This window comes from Pleurodeles waltl, chromosome 7, assembly GCF_031143425.1.
Source record: "Pleurodeles waltl isolate 20211129_DDA chromosome 7, aPleWal1.hap1.20221129, whole genome shotgun sequence".
Classification (NCBI taxonomy): Eukaryota; Metazoa; Chordata; class Amphibia; order Caudata; family Salamandridae; genus Pleurodeles; species Pleurodeles waltl.
Window position 1 is genome coordinate 978,635,321 of NC_090446.1, and position 23,055 is coordinate 978,658,375.

At 48.1% G+C, this 23,055-nt stretch overlaps 1 protein-coding gene across 2 annotated transcripts in view; it reads left to right on the forward strand.

The window, feature by feature from the left end:
- BAHCC1 (BAH domain and coiled-coil containing 1) overlaps nucleotides 1-23,055 on the forward strand; it is a 253,804-nt gene that overhangs the window by 153,303 nt on the left and 77,446 nt on the right. For both annotated transcript variants that reach the window (XM_069199768.1, XM_069199769.1), the window contains exons 4-8: nucleotides 8,408-8,530; nucleotides 11,601-13,415; nucleotides 17,150-17,258; nucleotides 18,726-18,925; nucleotides 19,963-20,121. In XM_069199768.1, coding sequence (XP_069055869.1) covers nucleotides 8,408-8,530; nucleotides 11,601-13,415; nucleotides 17,150-17,258; nucleotides 18,726-18,925; nucleotides 19,963-20,121 — 2,406 coding nt within the window. The remainder of the gene's footprint in view (nucleotides 1-8,407; nucleotides 8,531-11,600; nucleotides 13,416-17,149; nucleotides 17,259-18,725; nucleotides 18,926-19,962; nucleotides 20,122-23,055) is intronic.

Below are 23,055 nucleotides of genomic sequence, written 5' to 3' on the forward strand. Positions count from 1 at the left end.
ATCTGATCATGTTCTGAGCAGAGTTACCTCTTGCCATTGCTTGTGGCACTATGGGTGGCGATTCCAAAGGTCCTGGACAGAGGGGTTAATTCTTATCAGATACTCATTGTTGTTATAATACTGGCATTGCCGGTCCTTCCTCCATTGGCAGTGCGGGTGGCTGCGGCTAGTGCCAGGCAGTGCTGAGGAGTAGCTGGAGTTTGTGGCACTGATCAGTACAGGAGACCACTTTACCACCTTGCTTTATGGCCCAGGGTAAACTCGCTTCTACATTTAGATGCACCAGAAATAAGTGTGCGGAACTCACGCTGGCATCACACAGGACTGTCCTGTCAGCAATAGAGAGCCTGACGAGTACCCCACTAGGAAAGCGTGTGGAAGTGGGCACCGAGGGTTGGGTGGGATCTCTGTGGTAATGTTGTGGCTCGGCTGCAGGATAGCGATTCTACTCATCAAATTAAGGGCGCTTAGCAGAGCCGGTTGGTAGGGAGGTGGGTGCTGCATGGTAGAGGTGCTTCGGGGAGCTTTACTTGCCAGCCTGAAAGCATGGAATGGGTTACTCTGAGTTCTGGTAGAGGTACATCTGTTGAGCTGTGTGCAGAGAGAGTCAGATAGCTGGGGAGGTGCTGTGGGAGTGGTAGAGGTGTCTTGGCAGAGCTCTCTCTGCAGATGCTTGTCGCCAAAGAAAGAAAGAGAATGTGTGAACGAGACGGGGTGGGGATCACTTAGGGATGATCCTGCAGAGCTATCTACCTACTTGTGTGTTTGTACTTCTATATTAATCTGACTCACATGGGAGGTGACTGCTTTTTAAAACCATTTCATTAAAAAAGAACACTTCTCTCAGTTGTCTCTATAAAGGTGGAGTGGTGGCTTTGCTAGAATGTGGGGAGCGGGGGTTCGCCCATGAAGCAGCCTGCGGGCGGGTTAGATAGCGGGGGGTGCTGCAGGCCAGTTAACTGCCTTGGAGAGCTGTATGTGGCTCTCACATGTGCACATCACATGCTTGGCTAGGGGCTGGCTTTAGCCAAGTCTTGTACTAAAACCACAAGAAAAGCCTCAGCACATTTTAGAAAAGAAAATATCGAAAACACAACATTCAGCCCCAAATGTACTGCGGAGGATAAACTAGCAGGGGCTGGAGGGACGGAGAAACGGGGGGGGAATACAGCAGGGAGAGCTGGCGGTACAGCCAGGAGAGGGAGAGAAGAGGAAGCCAGAACAGGAGAGGGCAACAAACGGGAAGAGAGAGGACGGAGCGGACAGAGGAAGAGCTGGAGAGCACTGAGATAGAAAAATGAAGGCGAGGCTGGAGGGAAGGAGGGTATGGGAGGGCGAGGATATGTGAGAAAGAGAGGGACAGGAGGGATCAAGGAAATGGAGACCCGAGGGACGACAACATGTGAGAATAAAAGGCAGCAGTGTTACCGACGCAAGTTAATGGGTCCCTGCACGGCCCTGCCGCCTTCAATCCATCCCCTCCTCCCTCTCTGCGACTTCTGTTTGCAGTGTCTCTGCCGGCAAATTTAGGAAGATATGCAAAACATGCAAGTGATTTGCAAGATTTCCACACTTTGCGGGAAGTAAAAATCATACAGGAAATACTAATGTGTTTTGTGCAGAAAAATATTGGCTGCAGATTTGCCCTGGCGCGGGACACTCCGAGTCCCCTTCTTAGCTCTAGTTAGCCGGGATTCCTCTTTTGGTCTCTGTTTCAAGCCACCTGAAGCCTATCAAGGGCACGCGCTGCTATACATTTGCATCCTTAATAAGCTCACAGGATTCACTTTCCTCCTGCTGTAGGTGTTCTACGTTTACCGAATGAGAGGCCTGGTTGCACACTTTCCACAACAGGAACTGGTTCACATATTCAAGTCTGTGGGCCTTTACTCACACATACACGTTTGTGTACATATGCCCACGCCCACCTTCCGTACCAAAATACAGTGAATATGTGGCTGTGCCCCCTTCGCACCTGTGTGATCCATGGCAGGCCAACACTGTTGCCAGTCTGGAAATGCAAAGTACAAGTTTTAACCCTAAGGGCCGCCCCCATGTAGGTGTCCATTAATAGAACGGCGCTATAAACCCACCTACGCTCAGTGCCCCGTTCACAGCAAAGGCGCTCGAGCGCCCCTAGGTACACGCCACTCCAGCAGTGGGCGCCTCACCTTTTATACTTAAAATAAAGCATCAAACTCTTTTCTCTACTGAGCATCGTTTATAGTAGTGAGTGCAACAGCCACCTCGCGCTTCTTTACCAGGCATGCGCTAGATTAGACGAGGATTGCGCAGTGCTTCAGGGCAGCGCAAGTGTTGGTACCCAGGTGCAACGCAGTAGAGGGGTACGGAGCAGAGACGAGCCCTGTGGTCTTTGCATTTGCGTCGTGGCATGCCAGAGGCGTCCACAGCCTTCCAACCCCACTTCAGAGCCTGAACCCTTTGTGTGGCATGGAGAGGCGGAATCAGGCACCTGCACGAGCCAATGAGCGCACGTGCGTAGGACCACGTATGCGTGAACGGAATTACGCATATAGGTGCCCAGCGATGGCGTGTGTGGCCGTGGCTGCAATTGCAGAAAAGAGGCCTCCCCCTCCCTCGTATAATGCACAGAAGGCGATCGGTGGCGCCTGTGCACAGATTCACAGCTGTGTATCCCTAGGCAACAGCCGACAGTGCCACTTCTGTGTGACTGTGAGTACGATCAGGCATGGCTGTGTATGTGTGCCAGTGGGTAAAAGTGCACATAATCTCGCTGTGCCCGTGAGCGCCGCAGCTGCGTGCCCGTGAAAGGAGCCCAGTGTCTGAGGCCTCGTCGGGGGCCCGGGCAGTGACGTGCGCGCGCGGAGATAGGAAGGAGCCCTTGTATTCCCCAAGGACAGCAGCAGGCTTTAATATCTGCGATGCTCGTACATTGCCAAGATTATTCTGCCTGCGATAAAAAAAGAGCTTCCTGCGGTGAGCCGGCCTTTCTTTGCTAGGTGACCGGAGGTATCTATGCTCTGGAGTGGTATCACTATTGCACTGCTTCCCCTTTATTCTTTTATTTGAAATCTTCAGCGGACTTTTCTTTCCTCTTATCTTACTTTTTTCTTTCTGCGATTCTCTTTTTATCCTTGGTTTCTACACTGTTTTCCCCTCCCTCCCTTTAATGCTTTGTGCCGTTTCCCACATTGTTTGCTTTCTTCAGAAATCTCATCTTATGCGCTTTCTCCTTTCTGTTACCTGTTCTCTTTCTTAGCTTCTCCCCCTCACGTTTTGTCGCTGTACTCTCTTCATTCTTTCTTATCCCTGTTACTACTTCCTGAGTTTTCTCTTCTCCCTCACACTCTCTTCTCTTTCCCTTCACCTCCTCTCCCTCTCTTTGCTCTCCTCGCCATATCTTGCCATATGCCCCTTTTCTCTATATCTCTCTTTCCTCCATTCTCTCACTCACCCTCTCTTACCCGCTCTCTCTTTCTCTCTCATTCTCCTATTCACTTGTCACCCTCTCTTACCCGCTCTCTCTTTCTCTCTCATTCTCCTATTCACTTTCTTTACCACGATCTCATGTCCCCTCCTATTTTACTTCTGTCTCCCTCTCTCTCTCTCACTCTTTCCCTCCCTCCACAGCACACCCTTACCTGGAAACATTTGGTGTTACTGATTCACTCTGAGGTAACTCATTGAGTAAACCCAGAAGAACCAACGGGCACAGTCCCTGGTGAATCCTGTAGAAACTTCAAATCATCTTCTGAAACCTGAGAGCCTGCGCCACATATATGCAGCATACAACAATGTATGTGCCATATTTATATATGCATTTCCATTGAAAACGGTGTTTTGGAGGCGTAAAATGCTATCAAGATGAATCGCACACCGAAAATAAATTACTTGCCAGGTGAATTTGGAGGAAATGTGGGCGACTCTTAGAAAGTTGTTTGTCTGTGTGGCCCTGAAAGAAGATCAAATATCTTGGGTTACATCAGCTCAAACCCAGGGATTTGGCAGGGGACAGGTGTACTCATTCCTGTCTATTTTCATGTGCTCAAACTAGTCTCTCATGGTGGGAAATCATATAAACACAACATTTTTATGTTTGTTTTTTTGTTTGTACTAAAAACCGTGTTGCACTATATCACAGAAATTTTGCAATTGTACAGAAACAGAGCAAGTCCATCTTTTTTTGATGCCCCTATATAGCGAATGAATCAAACAGACTTTGCCCCCATCGGCACCAGGACACGGTCAGAAAAAGATTCTGAAACTATGCGCAACCCATCAACAGCGTATAGATAGTTTTGAATGACTTATAGAAATTTACAAAGACTCCCTAATCTATGAATAATTTGATTCTTTAAAAAATAGGCAAACCAATTTTGTGCTGTTTTTTTAAGTGGAACCTGGAACAAACCAATTTGGTGTCAAACAACACATGCTTCACAGAAAAGTCTAAGTGATTGACATTTTTATAGCCCTCACTGCCATTATTATTATGGTATTGTGCTACTTCCTTGTGGGTCCTTTTCGTGCATTCTGAAGACATTATCAAATAGTTGTGTCTGCTGAAGATGGATTGAGAGGTTAGCAGATTGCTTGTTCAACCTGTGGCTCAGAAAGTGATTTGAGCCTGTTAGTGTGAACGTAAAATGAGTTTGATTTTGAAAGATTTTTGTAGTGTCTTATGAGTGTGCTGAAGAACTTTTTAATTTTTCTTTGGATTGGTAGGTTGATTCTCCATTGCTTGGTAGAGATCAACAGATTCTAACATGCGTCACACTCGACGTGGGGAATTGTGATGTCATGGCCACCAGGCCTAGTTTCACCTGGGCTTGTTTGAAATGAGTGCTTCTTGGGTCTAAGTAGGCATCCTCTTCTTATCATGCAAATGTCAAAATCGGATTAGTTTGCTTCATGTTTTGGACGTGTGTAAATGACATTTGCTCCATTCCTCAATGTACAAGCAGTTAAAATGGTGTTGTATTATGCTAGTGAAAAGTTTATATGCTGTCACTCCTTCTGTTCACTAGTGGTTTATATTTGCGTGTTGTTTGAGCAGATATATTTTCACGTGCATAAATCTACAAGTAGAAGTTCTGTGGCACATTTAACAGGGGTGGTGGCTTATTCTGATATTTAGCCAACTGGACTTTGCAAGTCATATTGTTCGATAATAACATTTGCCCTACGAAATTAAGAAAACACTTCCTTCTACATGGGAATGATGATCTCCTAGAAATGGTGCGTGTGTGTTGTGCATGTGTGTGAGTTTGTGAAAATAGGATGATTATTTGCATTGCAAGAAGTCTAGAAAGTATGGAGCAGGCAAGATCATTTCATGGATTTGAGCTCTTGGCAGTGAAGAATACATATTGGTGTCTTGAAGGCGCCTGCCTAGATTCTCTCGCAGAGATATCAAGCATAGGTCCATGAGTGCTGATACCAGATTTTCAGGATAGCCAAATAAGAAAATCGTACATGCAACAGCGCAGTCAGCAGTTATCCTGAAAGTCTTGCAGAGGTCTTGGATCTATGTTGGACACCCCTAGCCTGCAGGTTCAAAGTCTCGGTCTTTCTTCGTTTACAATTCAGTAATATGAGTGTCATTGAGATGTGTTATTGTAACACTATGTAAACCCTCTGTAACAGTTCAATCTGTGCTAAGAGCTGATTTCACAATAAATGTCAGTGCAAAAGCTTTAATGTAACTGGCTTTTGAGTAATAACACTGACCTAGGGGCTGCATTACACTCTCCTGTGGCAGTTAGTAGCACTGTCCTGGGGCGCTCGGTAAGACTTACCGAGGGGACTTTATTACACTTTTCTGTTGCATTTTATACCACTGGGCTAAGGTGTTTGGAGAGAATGCACTGGTCCCTACCATTCAAGTGAGAGCAGAGCGGGCTTTCATCTGGTGAGACACCAGACATTACGATGCCTCGGCTTAAGTACATTTGGTGCCCAGTGCTTCCTCAGATGGACCCACTCATTGCAGCATTGTGTCTAGCAGTAGGTTACTTTCACTGATTTATGACCTGCTGATTAACATCATGCACAGAGACATTCAGGGACAGGTTCCATCCTGAGAGAGAGAGTGTGAGGGAGAGGGAGAGGGTGAGGGGGGGGAGAGAGAGAGAGGTTGTTTGTGTTTTTTGGTGGGGGGAGATCCGAGTGACGGCCAGTGTCCCCTCTCCATACAGCAGAGGTAGTAGAAGGCACTGTCATGCAGACAGAAGGTAATCTTTAACGATATGAAAGAAGTTAGACCTTGAGCGATTAGACTCCTGCGCACAGAGGTACCAGAAACATGGTCACATATCAACCTGCCGTAGAAAACTGGACCTACCTAACCCACTGATCATTCAGTGGGACACGGACCGGTCTGTACATAAGTGGGCCTCCATAACCTACGTGTGTGCATTTGCCCAGCATTTTGTTATTTTAAGCTCTTTGAACTGGCTTCAGGTCCTGTCCACAAGATGGCGATAGAGATCAGTAAGCAGTGACCTGGAGGCAGATGAATGGAAAACAGAACCTCGTGGCCTCCTATTTATCTAGTACGGCTGTGTACTTCCCTCACTATCCCATTTTCCACCTACTATAACACATATTGCATGGTGTGCACTGACGATACAGTGAGTTACTCGAGCATCGTATTATTTTTCAGTGCATCTGACATTCTTCTTCAATTTGACATTGTAGTTTTGATGGGCATATATACAAAAACATTGGCTGGTATAATCCATTGAAGGACTACTGCATGTTTCGGAATCTGCCTACGTTGTGCATTATACAAAAAAACTTTGAAATGTCGCACTAGAAATCGTCACAGATTGATACGAGGCGTGAAGCTGCGGTCAATACAGCATATCCTCCGGAGCAGGTGGAGGGATGCTGAACTCATACGCGCCCTTTGTACGTGCACCGTGTTCCCATAATGCATTGCAGGGGTCTGCTGATATGTCCAAGTGGCAGGAAGTAGTCCTGTGGTTTAAAGTACATTTTAACATCGTGTTACATTTTGCTTGTTTTTTCATATTCATCGGTCTTTGGAAATCCGTTATTCACAGAGATGGTGTCATGTCCACGAGTTACACTTTTTCAAACTAATGATAGACTGTTTTCAAAGAGCTTAATTATTTCAGACCGAGTGGACTGCCGCACGCGCCATGCTTTAACCCTGTGCGCGACCTTCCTGGTACACAACCTTCCTAGAGGATTTAATCCCTTAAAAAAAGTTCAGGGAGACCTATGCTACAATTTCATTAATGAGGCGACTTGTGCATCATCAGTGCTCTCACTGGCATGGTTGTATAACAGAACTACGCATGCCTTAACAACATGGTCAGAACCAAAACTGTGCTGTTTTCACACATACCTTTGCCACGCATGCCTTTACAATGAATTTTGTTGTAAAAGCATACCTTGTAAAGGCATGTGTGGGAACGCCATGCGTGTTTCTGTCATACAACCCCCCACCTGCCCTGAGGTCCAAAACTACCCCCACCCCTAATAGCTAAACTACCCCCACCCTGCCACCCGCCCTGAGGCCTAATAAAAACCTACCTTATCGCCACACCCCTGCCCCTAAAAACTAAAGTACCCCTACCCCCCACCTACACTAAACCCTAAAAAAAAAAAAAATCTCCCGCCACTGCCCCATAAAACTAAACTACCCTGAGCCCTGAAAAAAAACCGTTCCTGACCCCTCTGCCCATAAAAACTAAATTACCCAAACCTCCCACCCATTCTGAGCTTAAAAAAAAAAAAACCTAAATAAAAAAGAAAAATACCCAAACCTTCCCACTCCCGCCCCCCCCCCAAAAAGCCCGATCCACCTACCCTAAAAAAAAAAGACATAAACCCCTGCCCCTTAAAAAAAAAAAAAAATATAGCCCAACCCTCTCCCACCCACCCGAATCCCTTAATCCACTCCCCACCAAGGCCCCACTTACCTCCCTGTGTCCTCTTTCGATCCACTCTGGCTTTTTCGGTGCCTTAATCACGCATATGCGTAGTTTGCCACATGTGTGGCTAAGGCACAGAAAACGCCGTGCATTGTTCAGGCAAGCGTAATTAACCTTGCGTGCTAAACGTCCACGTTGTTCGCAACACATTGTTAAGGACGCTTCCCCACTGACATTGTCATGAGCCGTGTGTCCTGAGCTGTGGCACTTGATGAGGAAGGTTCTTGCTAATGTACGCACTCCTTGATCCGGGTCCTTATTCTATGTGGAGCGTTGCCCATGGTGAAGCCCATTGCATTAACAAAGGTTTACACTTGGGTTCACTACCCCAGAGATGGTTCAATGGTGTGGACTCGCTGCTCACCTCTGCAAGTATCATTTGATACTGCACATGAGAATTGCATATTTTGTGAAATGGAGGCTGTTCTTAACCATGCAAACTTTTTTTCTTTGTTTTTCAGCTCCTGGGTATCCAAGATTTTCCGGAGGTCTGGCCTCCACTTTCATCCCCATGAGCCACCTGGATCACCATAGCAACAGCAACGTCCTGTACGGGCAGCATAGATTCTATGAGTCCCAAAAAGGCAAGTTTTGAGGCGCTGATCTGCAAGCAGGGACTCAGTGGAGGTGGGCCAGGAGTTTTGGGTGGGATGCAGGGGTGAATGGGTAGAAAATTCAAAAATGGTCCACCAACGAACAAAATGTGACTTTAACAAGAAGCATTATCAGTGATCCTTCTCAAATGCCCAACTGCCATCTCCATGAGGCTACACAACTTCATTACTTACTTCAAGTCTATCGTATAAGGAGTTAGCATATGACCTCACTTATGTAGGGTGACAAGATTTTCCAAACCGAAAACAGACTGGTAACAGACACAAATATAGAACTATATGTTGTCAATTGTGGTCTTCAGATAGCATTCACCGATACAGAAGAACTACACTGGAATATCCCATGGTTCTGTACTATATATTAGAAATAAGAAGGATAATCAGAGGGTATGCCCTTTGTGCCATTTCAGAAAGTTTTGCCTAGCCCATAGAAGAAAGAGAGGAGACTGCAGGTTGTTCTGTGTCACATGTTTGGTACATGCAGTCTGGGTTGCTTTGACTCCTGGGTTTGCAGTCTTTCATTTACATTATCAAGGCCATAAATGCCAGAAACTAAAAAACAATACAACAGGGGCTGGATAAGCAAACATTGAGTTTCTGTGGAGTGTCAGAAGAGGAGATATTTCCAAAAATATGTAAATAAATCTGAAATTGGAATTATTTCATTGCCAACACCTCACTAAAAAGAAAAGATTCAGAGACCCATTTCACCATTAATACAGTTATTAGAATTGTGCAAAGCATGTTTAAATGTTTTTAGACTAATACACAAAAATGCATGGTTTTATTTAAAAAAGCCACACATCTCAATCACATTCCCGCATCACCTACCTGTGCAAGAGTGAAGCTCACAGAAAGGCTTTTGAGCCTGGGTTGTGGCTGGTGGTCTCCACCTCCGCTCATTGACTCCTCTTATATACTTGGGCCCATATCTATCATTTTTTTCACGCAGCACAGTGCAGCAAACCACCTTGCTCTGCTGCGTGAAAGGGCAGGTATGTGCCATATTTAACATTATATTATGTATTCCTCTCCTTTCCTAGCGCTGTCGCACTTTTAGCTGCCTAGCACCAACACAGGGTGGAACAAGGAATTTTTTGTGCAGGAAGGGACATCTTCCTCTACAAAAACAATCCTCAGAGGCATTTTTCTCTTTCTATGTGTGTTGCAGAATGCAGCACAAATAGAAGGAGGGAAAAACAAGCAGAAATAAAGATATTTCTCTTTGTTACGCTTCACCTAGGGAGGCGTTGCATTTTGATATATTCGCACATCTTTCACTAATGGTAAATCTGGGAATGTGCCAGAATCCATGGGTGGATGCTTGGGAACACCCACGCTCTACACATGTAATGCCTCCCTGCTGCAGAGTAATGCAAGGCGGTGATTTGTGCTGCTGTACGTTACTCCAGATTTTTCAAGCCATGCAGGGCCACACAAGGTGGCCTTGCTTGGCTTGATAAATCTCGCTTAGGTTTTGGGTCGCCCCTGTGCCCTCTTGCGTGGCTCAAGGCCCACACAAAACCTTGATAAATCTGGCCTTTGGCGCGCTGCATCATGAAATGCCTCAGGTGGTCAGCAGCGTTAGCTTCTGTCTGTTTTGTAGTAGAGCAGGAGAGGGTGAGTGGAACTTTGAGTGCGACGTTTTAAAATGTAACTACCAGTTTACCCCCTTCTGTTGAGTGGTATCCTCCATGTGACCCCCTTCTGTTGAACGGTACCCTCCAGGTGAACTCTGCCGGTGCGCTGCGTCGCCTCACTAGCACAGCTGGTATTAAAGGAGAGCCAAGCACCCGGCCCTCTGAAAATCGAGTCTTTTTTATAATTAAATGACAATGGACAGAAATACCACGTGCATAACTTAATTTTGGGGCGCCCTAGACTTTCATTTTACAGCTTCGCGCATTATCAGAGTCCAAGTCTATTTTCCCTCCGATTCTATTAAGGCACCAGGTGATAATAGTTTGTAAAATGAAAGCTCTGTAGTAGAGCATTGATCTCTCAAGGTAGTAGAGCATTGTGCCCCTTGTCTCGTGGCGCCATCTGGTAACCCTAGATTTAGTGTATGAAAAAGAAATGCAAATGGTGCTACAATGCCTGGCCGGCCTGCAGCTGAAAACCAAAGTCGCTGCCTTCTCCGAGTGCTCGAGCTGTTGAGAAAGGATTGTGCTAATCCTTGAGAGATCAAGCTGCTCGCCAGTCCCTCCTACCTACTGCAATGCTGGCCTTTCAGGTGACACCAGTGCATTCTGGGAATTGTAGTCTTAAATTGAACACTTGGGGTAAACTCCTAGGTTGCACTGGTGCACGTGATGACCATGCTCGGGATGACAGCACGTGAATTACAGCATCTAGAGTGGACGTGGCAGCATCCTAGCTGTTCGTTCTCCATCTTGGAAGTGACACGTTCAGTGTGAAACGTGTAAAAACATAGCCTGAGGCTGCGAACATCGGCAGCCAGCCAAGATTCACTTGGATTGTTTTTGCGTGTGTTTCTTTTTTTATTTATGCTGCCAGACCTGACAAGGATTCAGAGTAAGTTTTTTCTCATTCCCCTGGCAGTTCCCTTCCGCTCATCTACTAGCCGATATTCAGATTTTAGTTGCATTTGATGGCAAAAAAAATATTGTAACACATGAAACCAAATAGGGTCTTGTGACTTATGAGTAAACGAGGAGAACGAACTTGCTAGTCTGGTCTTGTGTATTTAGCATCTGCCAGTGGTCCTCTGTGTGGCCCTGTTCTTTGGCTTCCCGCCGTTCGTTACTTAAATGTGTGCAGTCGGTCAATTTCCAAAAATACATTCATTCGTCTTCCTTCCTTGCTCTCTACCTGGCTCCTTCCTTTCTTATTTCCAACTTTTCTTCCATCCCCTGCTCTCTACCCGTGTCTCCCACTTACCTTTCTGTCACTTCTGGCTCATTTTGTGCCACATTATGTCCTTTGTCCTTACGGATTGTTGCGCAGCAAACACTGTGGTCAACAGTGACCTTCTGGGATCCGCTTTTTAACTATTTTTTTCTTCTTTTCTGCCTCTCAGATAACTTCTATCTACGGAACCTGCCAGCCCAGCCGACCCTCCTTTCAGCCAATCACAACTTCCCCAGCATCGCCCGGGCGGCCCCTGGGCACCCAATTGGCTCATGCAGCAGAGATCGGGAGAACAGCCATATGCAGAAAGGCCACAAGGATTCCGACCGCTACGTCATCACAAAGGAGCCGGGCAAAGAGAAAATGGGCAAGGGGGAGTCCAAAGAGCGGCAGGCAGCGGAGGAGGACGGCAAGGACCGCGGCAAGGGCGTAGTCCCCATGGCCATGGATGGGCACTGCAAGGAGGACATGCACCAGAGGAGCTCCTGCGACAACCACCGCAAGAAGCTTCTTAATTCCTGCCTCATGACCTCCAAGGTCTTGAACGGGGACCCTGGCAAGGCCATGATGTCTAGCTGCACTGGTGGTGTGCTGCATCAGGGTGGGAGCATGAGCCAGAACAGGTGTGCCAAAGAAAAGATGCGCCCAGAGCAGGATTTCTCCCAGCAGCAGGCGCACGATCCAGCTCAGCATCAATATGGCGAGTGCCTGGAGCGGCGGCAGATGCTACACCACTCTGTCGCTTACACCGTCCCCTCCAGCCTGCCCAACATTCCCCCGCCCCTCAACAGCACTTCCGGATCATTCCCCTGTTTACAGCTGCGCTCCAACCCGGAGGTGATGTGTTCGCTGCAGGACAAGGCGAGCAGGGAGCTCAAAATGAGCGGGGCCACATTTGTGCCTTCCGTGGGACACCTGAGCGACCCTAGCCAGTCATTTCAGATGGCCTCCGAGGCCTGCCACGGGGACCGGACTGACCACTCTAAAGAACGAGGCCATGATATGGCAGGGACAGTGGGGCATCATCATCACACACACCACCACCACCCTCACCCCCACCCCCATCATGTCTATGGCAATTCCTTTCCCCACTCGAAGGCAGAAGGGAAGGGGGAGCGGCGTGCCGAGTGGTCTTCTAATGCCGCTGCTGCCAGGCTGAAGAACCTGGAGTATCTGAACAGTGCCACCTCCGACAGCCCCTACCCCAGTGTACACCACCCGGCCAAGAACTGCCTGGAGAAAGGAGGGTACTTTGAGATGCCCCCCTCGCAGGACTGCTCACGCCCCAATCACCAGGAAGCACTCTGTGTCAAGCTTAGCCAATCTTGCTGCACTTTAGACCGACCCCCAAAAGAGTCCCAAGGCCAAGGCTCTCAAAAGGTTGCTAGGATACGACACCAGCAGCACCGGCCTCCAGAGATGGAACAAACAGGAAGTGTCTCAGATGCTAAGAGGAAGTCAATAGAATTGAGTTCTCTAGGCTACAATGGGCCACATTTAGCTCACTGGGCTGTGCAGGGTCAAGGCCCTGCAATTTCAATCAGCGAAGAAAGGAAAAACCCATATCTTGACCCCTTTAGCACAAGTTTACAACAGGCAGCCCTCATGACTCAAGGCTCTGTGCTGAGCCAGGACATGCAGGCCCCTCCTGATGAGGTGTCAGCCATGAAGAACCTGCTGAAGTACAGCAGCCAAGCACTTATCGTGGGCCAGAAGGCTCCTTTTGTGGGCTTTGGCAACATGAAAGCCAGCTGTGCCCACCAGGAGGGCAAGATCCAAAGTGGCAAAGGGCAACAGGAGGTGGAGCGGCCGGACTGTGCTCGGAGCCGGGAGAATGAGCCTCCCCAGGGGGACGGGGAGGTGAGGCAGCCACCTGTGGGCATTGCGGTGGCAGTGGCCCGGCAGAAGGATACCCAGAGTCGACAAGAACCTTCCTATGGCAACAGCTCTCACCGGCAAAGCAGGACGAATCAGGCCATGAAAGGTACACCTGGGCCTTTGATGACAGGGCTGTAATACAAAAAAAAACACGCTTTTTGCCGCCAAAACTCAATGTCTACTACTGAGAGGATGTTACTTCTTGCTCTTAAGTGGGCAGTACTTCCTGTGGGGCAGATATTACTTCCTACTAGTACATATTACTTCCATTTGATTGCAAATTATTTGCTGTTGGCTGGTTTTCACACATATTGATCTAAGTAGCAATGGTAAACACATTTCAGGAAAGTCAGTTGCAGTAGACTTATTTTCTACACCTTCCCTTTAAGTTCTACTTTCTTCACCTCATCCTCCCGCAATACTTTTATTTTTCATTCACCCCTTCACCAAACAGCAGCCGGAGTAAAGGTAGAGACAGAGCCACACGTGTGTGGTACCTAGGCCATATCGCCCATCCATCTTGGGCCTAGTAGGGTAGGGGAACAGCTTTAGTGGGAAGAAGCCAACAAGTATGGTTCTTGGGTACTGGATCCATGCTTGGCTTGTATCAGGTCTGTTCCTGTACATGACTAATAATTAGGAACCCTTTCCAGAAGGGGGCAGCTGTAGTGCCGTTATAATCTTCCACCCCAGTGGCATTGCAGCGCCTCTTTGAATGTTCAGGGGATCTTTTCATGGACTGACGATCTGTTTAGCTGCCACTAGACAAACCTTGACTGCTCCCTCTGCAGCGTTGAGGTTCAATGGCACGGGAGGGTGAGAACATTGAGATGCTATAATCCCAAAGCGCCTTGAGGGAGTAATGTCAAAGAGTGAGCGATAGAGCTTTGCCTGTTAGTTACCGAGAATATCAGTGTTGTCATTCATTGTGCTTGTACATCACCGTTGTCGAACTGGGGCAGAAAATAGGGCCGGACACTAAAATATGTGTGGCCCCCTTTAGTGGATCAGATAGGTGAACAAGTTACCCACGATGCAAACTAGGGCGGTTTTGAACTGTAAAGACTGTGTAGATATTTTGCAAGGTATGGGAGACTTCATGCAGTTGTGCACGCCGCTTTGGGCAATGTCTGTGGCAAATACCAGGGAAATGAACATTAAAAACCGATCCAGGGAGCACTAAAACAGGTCCGAAGACAGCTAAAAAGCGGCCAGGGGCGGGGCAAGCGGAGGCCCAGCAAATGAAATCCAGATGTGCTAATCACGGTGACCTGTGGGATCAGCCCTTCTAGTGCTGCCAGATTGCCCCGCAGGCCAGTCCCACCCCATCCCATACATGACTGCGGAAACGTGCTATCGGAAATGCAGAGGGCGGGTGCTGAAGAGTCATGTTTTCTAGTGATGTGTAGGTTTATGAAGACGGAACAGAACATCTCAAATCTGTACATTCGTCTACGGAAAATTATCTGAATATGTGGTCAGTGAATAGCAATTGATAAGAACAGTTCCTTTTGGCTCATAAAGTTAAAAGGGAAGGGGCATTCTCTCAAGTTTCAGGAAAACAAATGTACTGAGGTTATCTAGTGTATTGGAAAATGGAGGCCCTCAGTTTACTTAATGTTGTGTGGGAACTCGCACAAAGCACAGACCTTCAACATGGTAAGGAAACTGTGCTGTCATTGAGTCACACCACCCAGGCACCTGTGCAAAACACCAGTGACTGAGAGCCAGAGAGTTCAGGGAAAGTGTGTCGAGCTGGGGGGTACTGTCAGTAGGTGGTAAAACTGTATTTGCTGTTTCTGGCCAGAACTTCTTGGCTTGTCTAATGCAATGCGAACCCCCTGAGTTCTCTCCAGACTTGACCTGATCCACAAACATCAAGAGAATGCACCTCATGTAAGTAAACAGACCTTGGTTCTTTTGCAAAAACGAATATGAGCAAGTAAGGCGTCTTTAGAGCGGATATGAGCCGAGAGTTAGTTAATTGAGAGACTGGGGCGAGGCTGTGGAGGAGAGACTCCCAAGATATGCTGAAAGCCAGGTTTCAGCTGGAGTGGGAGGCAGGGAGTTGCCTGGTGTTCTTGATTAGCACATCTGGATTTCATTTGCTGGGCCTCTCTTGCCCCGTCCCTGACCTTTCTTTCTGCAGAGTTCATGTCCCAAGGTCATGTTGTTCAGCGTAAATTCGGGAGCACCTTGTGGTGTATGGTTGTGGGAAAGACGGGGCTTTTGCTGCCCCCCTCTGTGCCGCCTTCTGGGAAACGCAGCTCTTCCTGTGAGGATGGAGGCGAGGACCTGCGCCCTGCATGAAACCACCGCCCCTTTTTATGTAGGAATCCACACGTATGCCACATTCTCTCTACTGAGTGAACCAAAAGTAATAAGACCATGTTGTATCACGTTTTGAAGGGCGATTAAGAATGTTGTGGCCAGTTTTTGAGGCCTCTTCTGGAACAAATGTCCAATTTTGGAGCCCTGGTATGGAGCACCGTTTCCAGTCCTAGAGACCACCCCTGCAGCATTGCTTCCAGGTCCCGAAGCCTCACTTGGAGTACTTGGCGTTGCTTGCAGCTGCAAAAACTGTTATATTAGCGGCTGGTTGTGGGCACTTATGGGTGCAAATGTATGTTGTCCATGGAGCTAAATTAATTGGGACGAATTTCGCATGAAAACAAAAGTGGAGTGACAAAACAAGATGATAACGTGAGAAATGGCAGCACCAAGAAGGGTGGGCAGCAGTGCGGCTGGGTATAAGCAGGGTACTCACAGCCAGGGTAAGTTCTGTGAGTGAAGAGAAGGCAGGGAGTAGGCAGACTATGTGAGGTGAGGGTACATAGATGATCTATGTGTCAACAACAGGTTCACCACGGCGTCCCGCAAAACCTCTGCAGCGATAGAGGGTAGGTGGTCCTTTTCATGGAAGCTTCTGGAAGTCCCAGAGCACACGCACTTGCGAGCTTCCACGTCCCAGGCCAGGGCCAGCTGCTATTAATGGTACTACAGTCGAGGCACACTCAGTGCAGTGTAGTAGCCTTGTTCAGTGGCACCCTGTTTGCTTAGAGGAGCTGGCACATTCCTTAAGTGGTGCCATGTTTATACAGCTGGCAGTTTTAAAAATCTCACCTGAGACTAGAAAATGGGGAGGGTGGACTGCATTGCCGTCGAAGTTGGGGACATTCTCAAGCAAAGTTAAGTTCCTGCAATCCTTATTTGCGGATACCAGTCTTATTTAGGTGGCGCTAACAGAGGGCGTCAGGGTAAAGCCCAGGACCTATAGGGTTTTTATGTTTGCTGGTTAATATATCTGGGGTAAATGCTGCTCTTTGCTGGTCCCACAGGGCTGAGAGCTATTAGTGTGCGTCCGAGGGAGTGAAAGAGAGCGAGTAAATGGCTAAGGGAGAGAATTGAGTCATAAAAAAAGATGCCAAGAGGACAGGCCTGGCAGTACTGAACAACTGGGCATCAATAAACAAACATGGCACTTGCACAAACACCAAACAAGTCAATGCATGTGATACTACCCTGGACAGTGGGGGTAAGCTGCCTAGGTGCAGTCGTTATTCATGGTTTCACCTTCATTCAGTCAGTGCTATATTTAATTCATGGACGGTATATTTGATTGGTGGCACCACGTTCGTTTAATGGTGACATTATTGTTCAGTGGCTCCACATTCTTTTATTTGCCCGAGCTCCTTACGTGGTTCCACATTCTGGTGCCACTTTTGTTTCAGTGAATGGCCTCTGCTTCTAGAATGTAAGTATAGGGCTCCCCTATCTGTTGCTGACCTATTGTCTGTTCTTCATCCCTTTCTTCATTTTTCCCATCCCGTAATGACGTAGCAGTGAACTCGGCTAGATCCATGCACGTGGTGGACCTGGATGCGGAAGAGGAGAGGAGCCGGCTGTGTGATGAGAGGTTGGGCCTCACTGGACGAGAGCTGCTACTACAGTAAGAAAAGATGTAGTCAACCACTGGGGTTAGGCATGTTGCCGGGAAATTGGCTGCCTAAAGGCTAGGCCTAGATCTGGTCTGTTCTGGAAGAAGTACTCCTCAAAAAGAAAAAAGTGATTACAGATGTGGCCCAGGTTTTGCAGCCAGTCTTTGTCAAGTGTTGTCCAGATCCTGAGCTTTGGGACCCTCTACACAAACGTTAGTGTTGTCAAAGCCACAGAATATGCAGGATCTCCTCCAGTCCCATAAGACACCTTAAGGACCACACATGACAACCCGAGTTCCCTTAGGAAACGTCAGATGGTGATCACTGGCCCCAAGAGTTCTTCATAGACCAAGGGTCTCTCAAAGCATCTCAGGTGCACCTCAGAGCACCGTGAGTGTCCCTTATGGCACCTTAGTAATCTTATAAGACACATTAAGGACCCCACATAACACCCCGTGTTCCCTTAGGAAAGGTCAGATGTTGCTGAAGACCCCCATGGGTTCTTCAGCACAGACTAAGGGTCTCTCAAAAGATCTCAGGTGAACCTCAGAGCAGTGTCACAGCTCCCTATGGCACCTTAGTCGTCCAGTAAGACCCCTCAAGAACCCTTTATGATGCTGACGCCTCGAGATTACCTTAACACAAACCAAGCGTTCTTCAAGGCACCCAAAAGACTCTCAGAACACCTCCTGAGTCTCAAGACATATCTCATGTGCACCTCAGAGCACCTTGAAAGTCCTTCAGTCATCCTGTAAAACTCATCAAGGACCACACAAGACACCTCAGATTCCCTTAGGACTGTTCAAGTGTTCATCAGTGCAATGCAACACACGTGACCAGACCTGGGCTAGTATGTGGGTGGAGAGGGTGATTTGAAGTCAGCCTTGTGTCGGGCAGAGCGGGAGCACACTTTCAGAGGCCATTCCATGATTTCACAATAGGCTACTCCAACTGTACTTATGAACAGGGCCTGTACTGAGCACCCACTCTAGCGATTATACTGTGAGATGTTCCTTTGGGTACCTGCTATCTCTGCCCCGTAATGCTCTCTCCCCTTTGGATGAGTGTTCTGTGCCATCCCATTCCCTGTGTGCATCAGGTCATGTTTGACCAGTAGTTTAAATTGATTTCTTCTGGGCCCTCTCTGTGACCACCTCAAGTAAGGGTGCCACAAGGCTGCCTCTTGTTCCTGTTCATGCCCTGCGTATTGATGTCCCTATCCATCTCAAACCTACCCCTAGGATACCACCCCGTTGGCAGTGCGCTCTACAAATGTACGTAACATACCCAGGTATGGATGCCCTCCACCCATCTCAAACCTGCCCGAGAATACCATCCCGGCGACAGTGCACACTACAAATGTACATAACATACCCATTTAAGGGTACCCCATTCCCCCATCTCATACCTGCCCCATCGTATGTCTGGTTTCCGCCCCGCCCCGGCCAGGCGCCTCACACCTGCCTCTTCTCTTCCAGGGAGAACAAGGACTTCTCTCGGATGCACCCTTCCAGCGGCTGCCCCGGGGACCTGACGTCCCATCTGATGATGGCTGGCAGTTCGTCGCTGCAGCCTGGACAGCTGGGAGGAGACCCCGCCTCGCACACGCACCCGGGCCACCCGCACTGGCTGCCCCGGACGCGCAGCCCGTCCATATGGATGGGCGGCCACTCCTACGGTGAGTGTCTTTGTGGCGGGAGAGAGTGAGGTATGACATCTTAGTACAGCGTATTTAAGGGGGGGGAGGTGAAGGGTGTACTAACAAAGGGGCGGAGTTTGGGGGTCTTTTGGAAATGGATTCAGTGGATGCAGTGACTGTCAGCTCTGTGATCGCTAAATCTGTTTCTGTGGATTCAGTGGCTGGGGACTTTCCGACTGCGAGCTCTGTGGGTACAGACTCTTCACTCATTCACTGCGGATTCTGTGATTATGGTCCCAGACTGACTGGATAAAAAGCATGCAAATGTAGTGTGCATCTCGGGTGACGAAACTTAGTGATGGAGAACTGATTGACTGGGCTCGTTGATTGTGCGCTCAGTTACTGAAGGCTCACTGAACTCAGGCTCAGTGTCTGGAACCTCAGTGACTGCAGACACAGTAATTCCTAATTCAGTGGTTGCATATCTGTTGGCTGCATGCTTAGTAACTACAGCCTCACAGAGTTCTTATTCAGTGATTGTACATTCAGTCATTAATAATTCTGACTCTAGGTCCAATGACAGCTTGTTTAGTGACTGTAGGGTAAGAGAGTTGGGCGCGTGAGCGCAGTTACACGCGGTAGACCCAGTCACCTCAGGCGCAGTAGCTAGAGCCGGCAAAATCTGTGATTATTAAATCAGCATTTTTTTTTTTTTTACTAAAAATCTGTTTATTGACATTTTCAAGGCAGTATAACAAAAAATACAGCCTATAAATGTATTGAGAAGCGCAAGCATAAATGTTTCAGTGTTACAGAGAAAAGAAAGGGTGCGTAAGAGGAAAAGCCAAAGATACTAAATCAGCGATTTTAACCTTCACTGATTTTGTTCTTGGTTGAACATTCAAGCTGTGGATACAGTGACTGTGGGTGCTGAAGTAGGTGTTTGAGGCCTCATTGGGCTTCAGGTTGCTGTGGGTGGTGTGCCACCCTTCACTGCATGGGCTCCTAGCCAGCACTGCCCCTGGCCTGTGATGTGGAACCTGTTGCTGAACTGGTTTTGTCTCTTCTTCTCCCAGGTATCGGACACCCCGCTTTGCACCAGAACCTTCCACCCGGGTTCACCACCGCGATGTCTGGAGCCATGCAGCCCGTGTTCCCCCTGTCCCAGGACTCTGCTGCACAGCTAGTCATACTGCCGCCCGAGCCGTCACCCCACGCAGCTGCACACCCGCTTGGTAAGGGCACTATATTGGGAGGTGGCTGCAAATGCAGGGGAAGGGATGGAGCGGAATGGGGCTGCTTTGTGTAGTGAGCAGTGCACTATGGTCAGAAAGTAATGCAGAGATGACCAGTCATCAGTGCCTCCGAACCAGGCCTTCCCTTATACCAAGCCCCACTACCCAGCCAAGGCTTTCTCTTACATCAGGTTCCACTATCCAAACAAAGCTTCCCATACATCAAGTCCCACTACTCAACCAGGTCTTCCTTGATACCTAGTCCCACTACCCATCCAAGGCTTCCTTTACATCAATTCCCACTACCCAGCCAAGGTTTCCCTTACATCAAGTCCCACTACCCAACCAGCCTTCCCTTATACCAAGCCCCACTACCCAGCCAAGGTTTCCCTTACATCAAGCCCTGCTCCCAACCAGACCTTCCCTAATATCAAGCCCTAATACCCAACCAAAGCCACCCTCCCATCAAGTCCCACTACCCAACCAAGGCTTCCCTTACATCAAGCCCTGCTACCCAACCAGGCTTTCCCATATACCATATTCCACTACCCAACCAGGCCTTCCCTTATATCAAGCCCTACTACCCCAACCAGGTCTTCCCACATACCATGCTCACCACCAACTAGGCTTTCCCATATACCAGCAAACACCGACCAATCTGGCTTTGCCTAATGCCAGGAATCACCATGCAACCAAGCCTTTCTTTCAACTGTGCACCACGACCCAACCAAGCCTTTCCTTCTAACGGGAACTACCAACCACGTGTTTTCTTATAAAAGGAATCAGTGCCAAGAAAGTCTTCCTAACCTTCCCCCATACCGTGTATCACCACCAAACCAGGCCTTTCCTCATACCATACGCCACCACCAAATGAAGTGATCCTTTGTGGCAGGCATTGCTAACCAATGAGAGCTTCCTTTATACCATGAATGGTATAAAGGAACTAGGCTATATACCAGAATCCACTACCCAAACAGGCCTTTCCTTATAACATGCACTGCTACCAATCCAAACCTTACTTTGTACCAGGACTCACTTCACAATCTTGCCTCCCTTAACGCCAGGAGCCACAACTCACACAAGGTCTTGCTAACCTTCCCTTATATGATGCTTCAAAACCCTCCTAGGACTTTCCTTTTACTGTTCACCACCACCGAAGCCTTCTTTCCTTTGCACCTGGACTAACTGCACAACCCGGTCTCCCTTTACTCCAGGAACCACAAGCCAAGCCAGATATTCCTGACCTTCCCTCATATATGATGCATCACAACCCACCAGGGCCGCACCACTACTGAACCAGACCAACAAGAAACCATACCTTCCCTCAGACAAGTCGCCAGCATTCAACCAGGCCTAAATTATTTATACAAGTAATCACCACCCAGCCAAGTCTGTCATTACATGAGGCATCCTCAGTTATCACAAATATGCCTTCCTCCATACTAGCAATCACCACACAGCCTTGTCATTAAATAGGACAGCAGCAGCAGTGCCACCCATGCAAACATGTTCTGAGAACAATCACCTCTAGCCAGATGAGATTGCCCTTACACTAGTTCTTTCCACCCAGCTGTACCTGCTCTTATACAATGGAATACCATCCTGCGGGTCCTTCCTGTGTGTGCCGCATCTGCTATACCATTAAACTAAGTAGTAGGAGGATCAAGCTGTCCCACGGTGTCCCTTGTCACAAATCAAGACACTGCAGGACAGGTTGTTACACTGTTAAAGAGCACTCAATTGGACCTGCCTCATGCAAAGTCCACACAGGAAATACCCAAATTCCAAGCAAATCTATGTTGCCGGTCCTGCTCTCACACCAGTACCACTGGAATGTTGATACTTGGCGGCTGGGACGTTTTTCACATAATTATGGATTTGCCACATAATCCACCATCTTCTGCATAATCTAATCTGCAAAATTTAACAAAAAATAGTTTCTAGTTCAAACGGTTCAAAAGTTACGAAAAACACAGCGTCACATGTTGTTGTGCAGTAGAAGGCCCTTTGCAAAAGTTGACTGATCAGCCTTCAGGTGCTTATTACTGTAAGTAGGTGTTAAATTGGCAGCCGTGTGGTGCTACCTATGCCCACAGAGTATTAACGTGTAAAAATAATGAAATAGTACTATCACAAAATGTGCCACATTATGCTGCATAATTAACCTTTTCCTGCTACATTATTTAGTCAACCGTGCCACATAATTTGGTCCTCCTCTGCCGCATAATTCCAGTGGCTTTGGGTTACACCATGATAGGGGTGGGTTTACTGCCAGGTGGTGGCAGGCTCGTGCTGGCACCTGTCTATGTGATGGCTTTTGTTCGAGTGACTCGAGCTGCTAGTGCCGCTCTGAGCAAGGCGTTGGTTTCCATCTTTAGTCAGTCGACGTGATGTGTTTCCAGTGGCAGTGTTACTTTCCGAGGATGATTCCAGTGGGGCTTTGAAGAGCGTTACGCCACGGGTGGCGTGGTGCACTGTGATACCAAGCACAAAACACACGGTGAATGCTACGAAGCGCACCGTATGCAGTGGTTTGTACAGCCACATACGTACATTGGTGCACAAACACTGGCATTCACTCACCCCCACCTCCTCCATACCTCCCCCAAATCTCTGGAGCTCCAGGACGCTGACAATGTGTTTTATGTCTAGCAAAAGAAGATATGGCATAAGCTGTAATGAAATCCTAGAAGGAGCTTTCCTGACTCTGCCAAGCGGCTGGGATCCATCTCTAGCCAGGTGGCCCTCGGTGCTGCGTACCAGGGGCAGGGCCTCCACTGTGCAAGTGCTCCCGCCATAGCAAGCCTGTGTGAGGAGCGATCTCCTGGGAGCGCTCCGTGACCTTTCCACGCAAGTGTGACCCCTACGATACGCAAACCCCGCCTTAGGAGGCCTTAAAAGAGAGCTTCCCCGTTCCACCCAACAACACCTCAC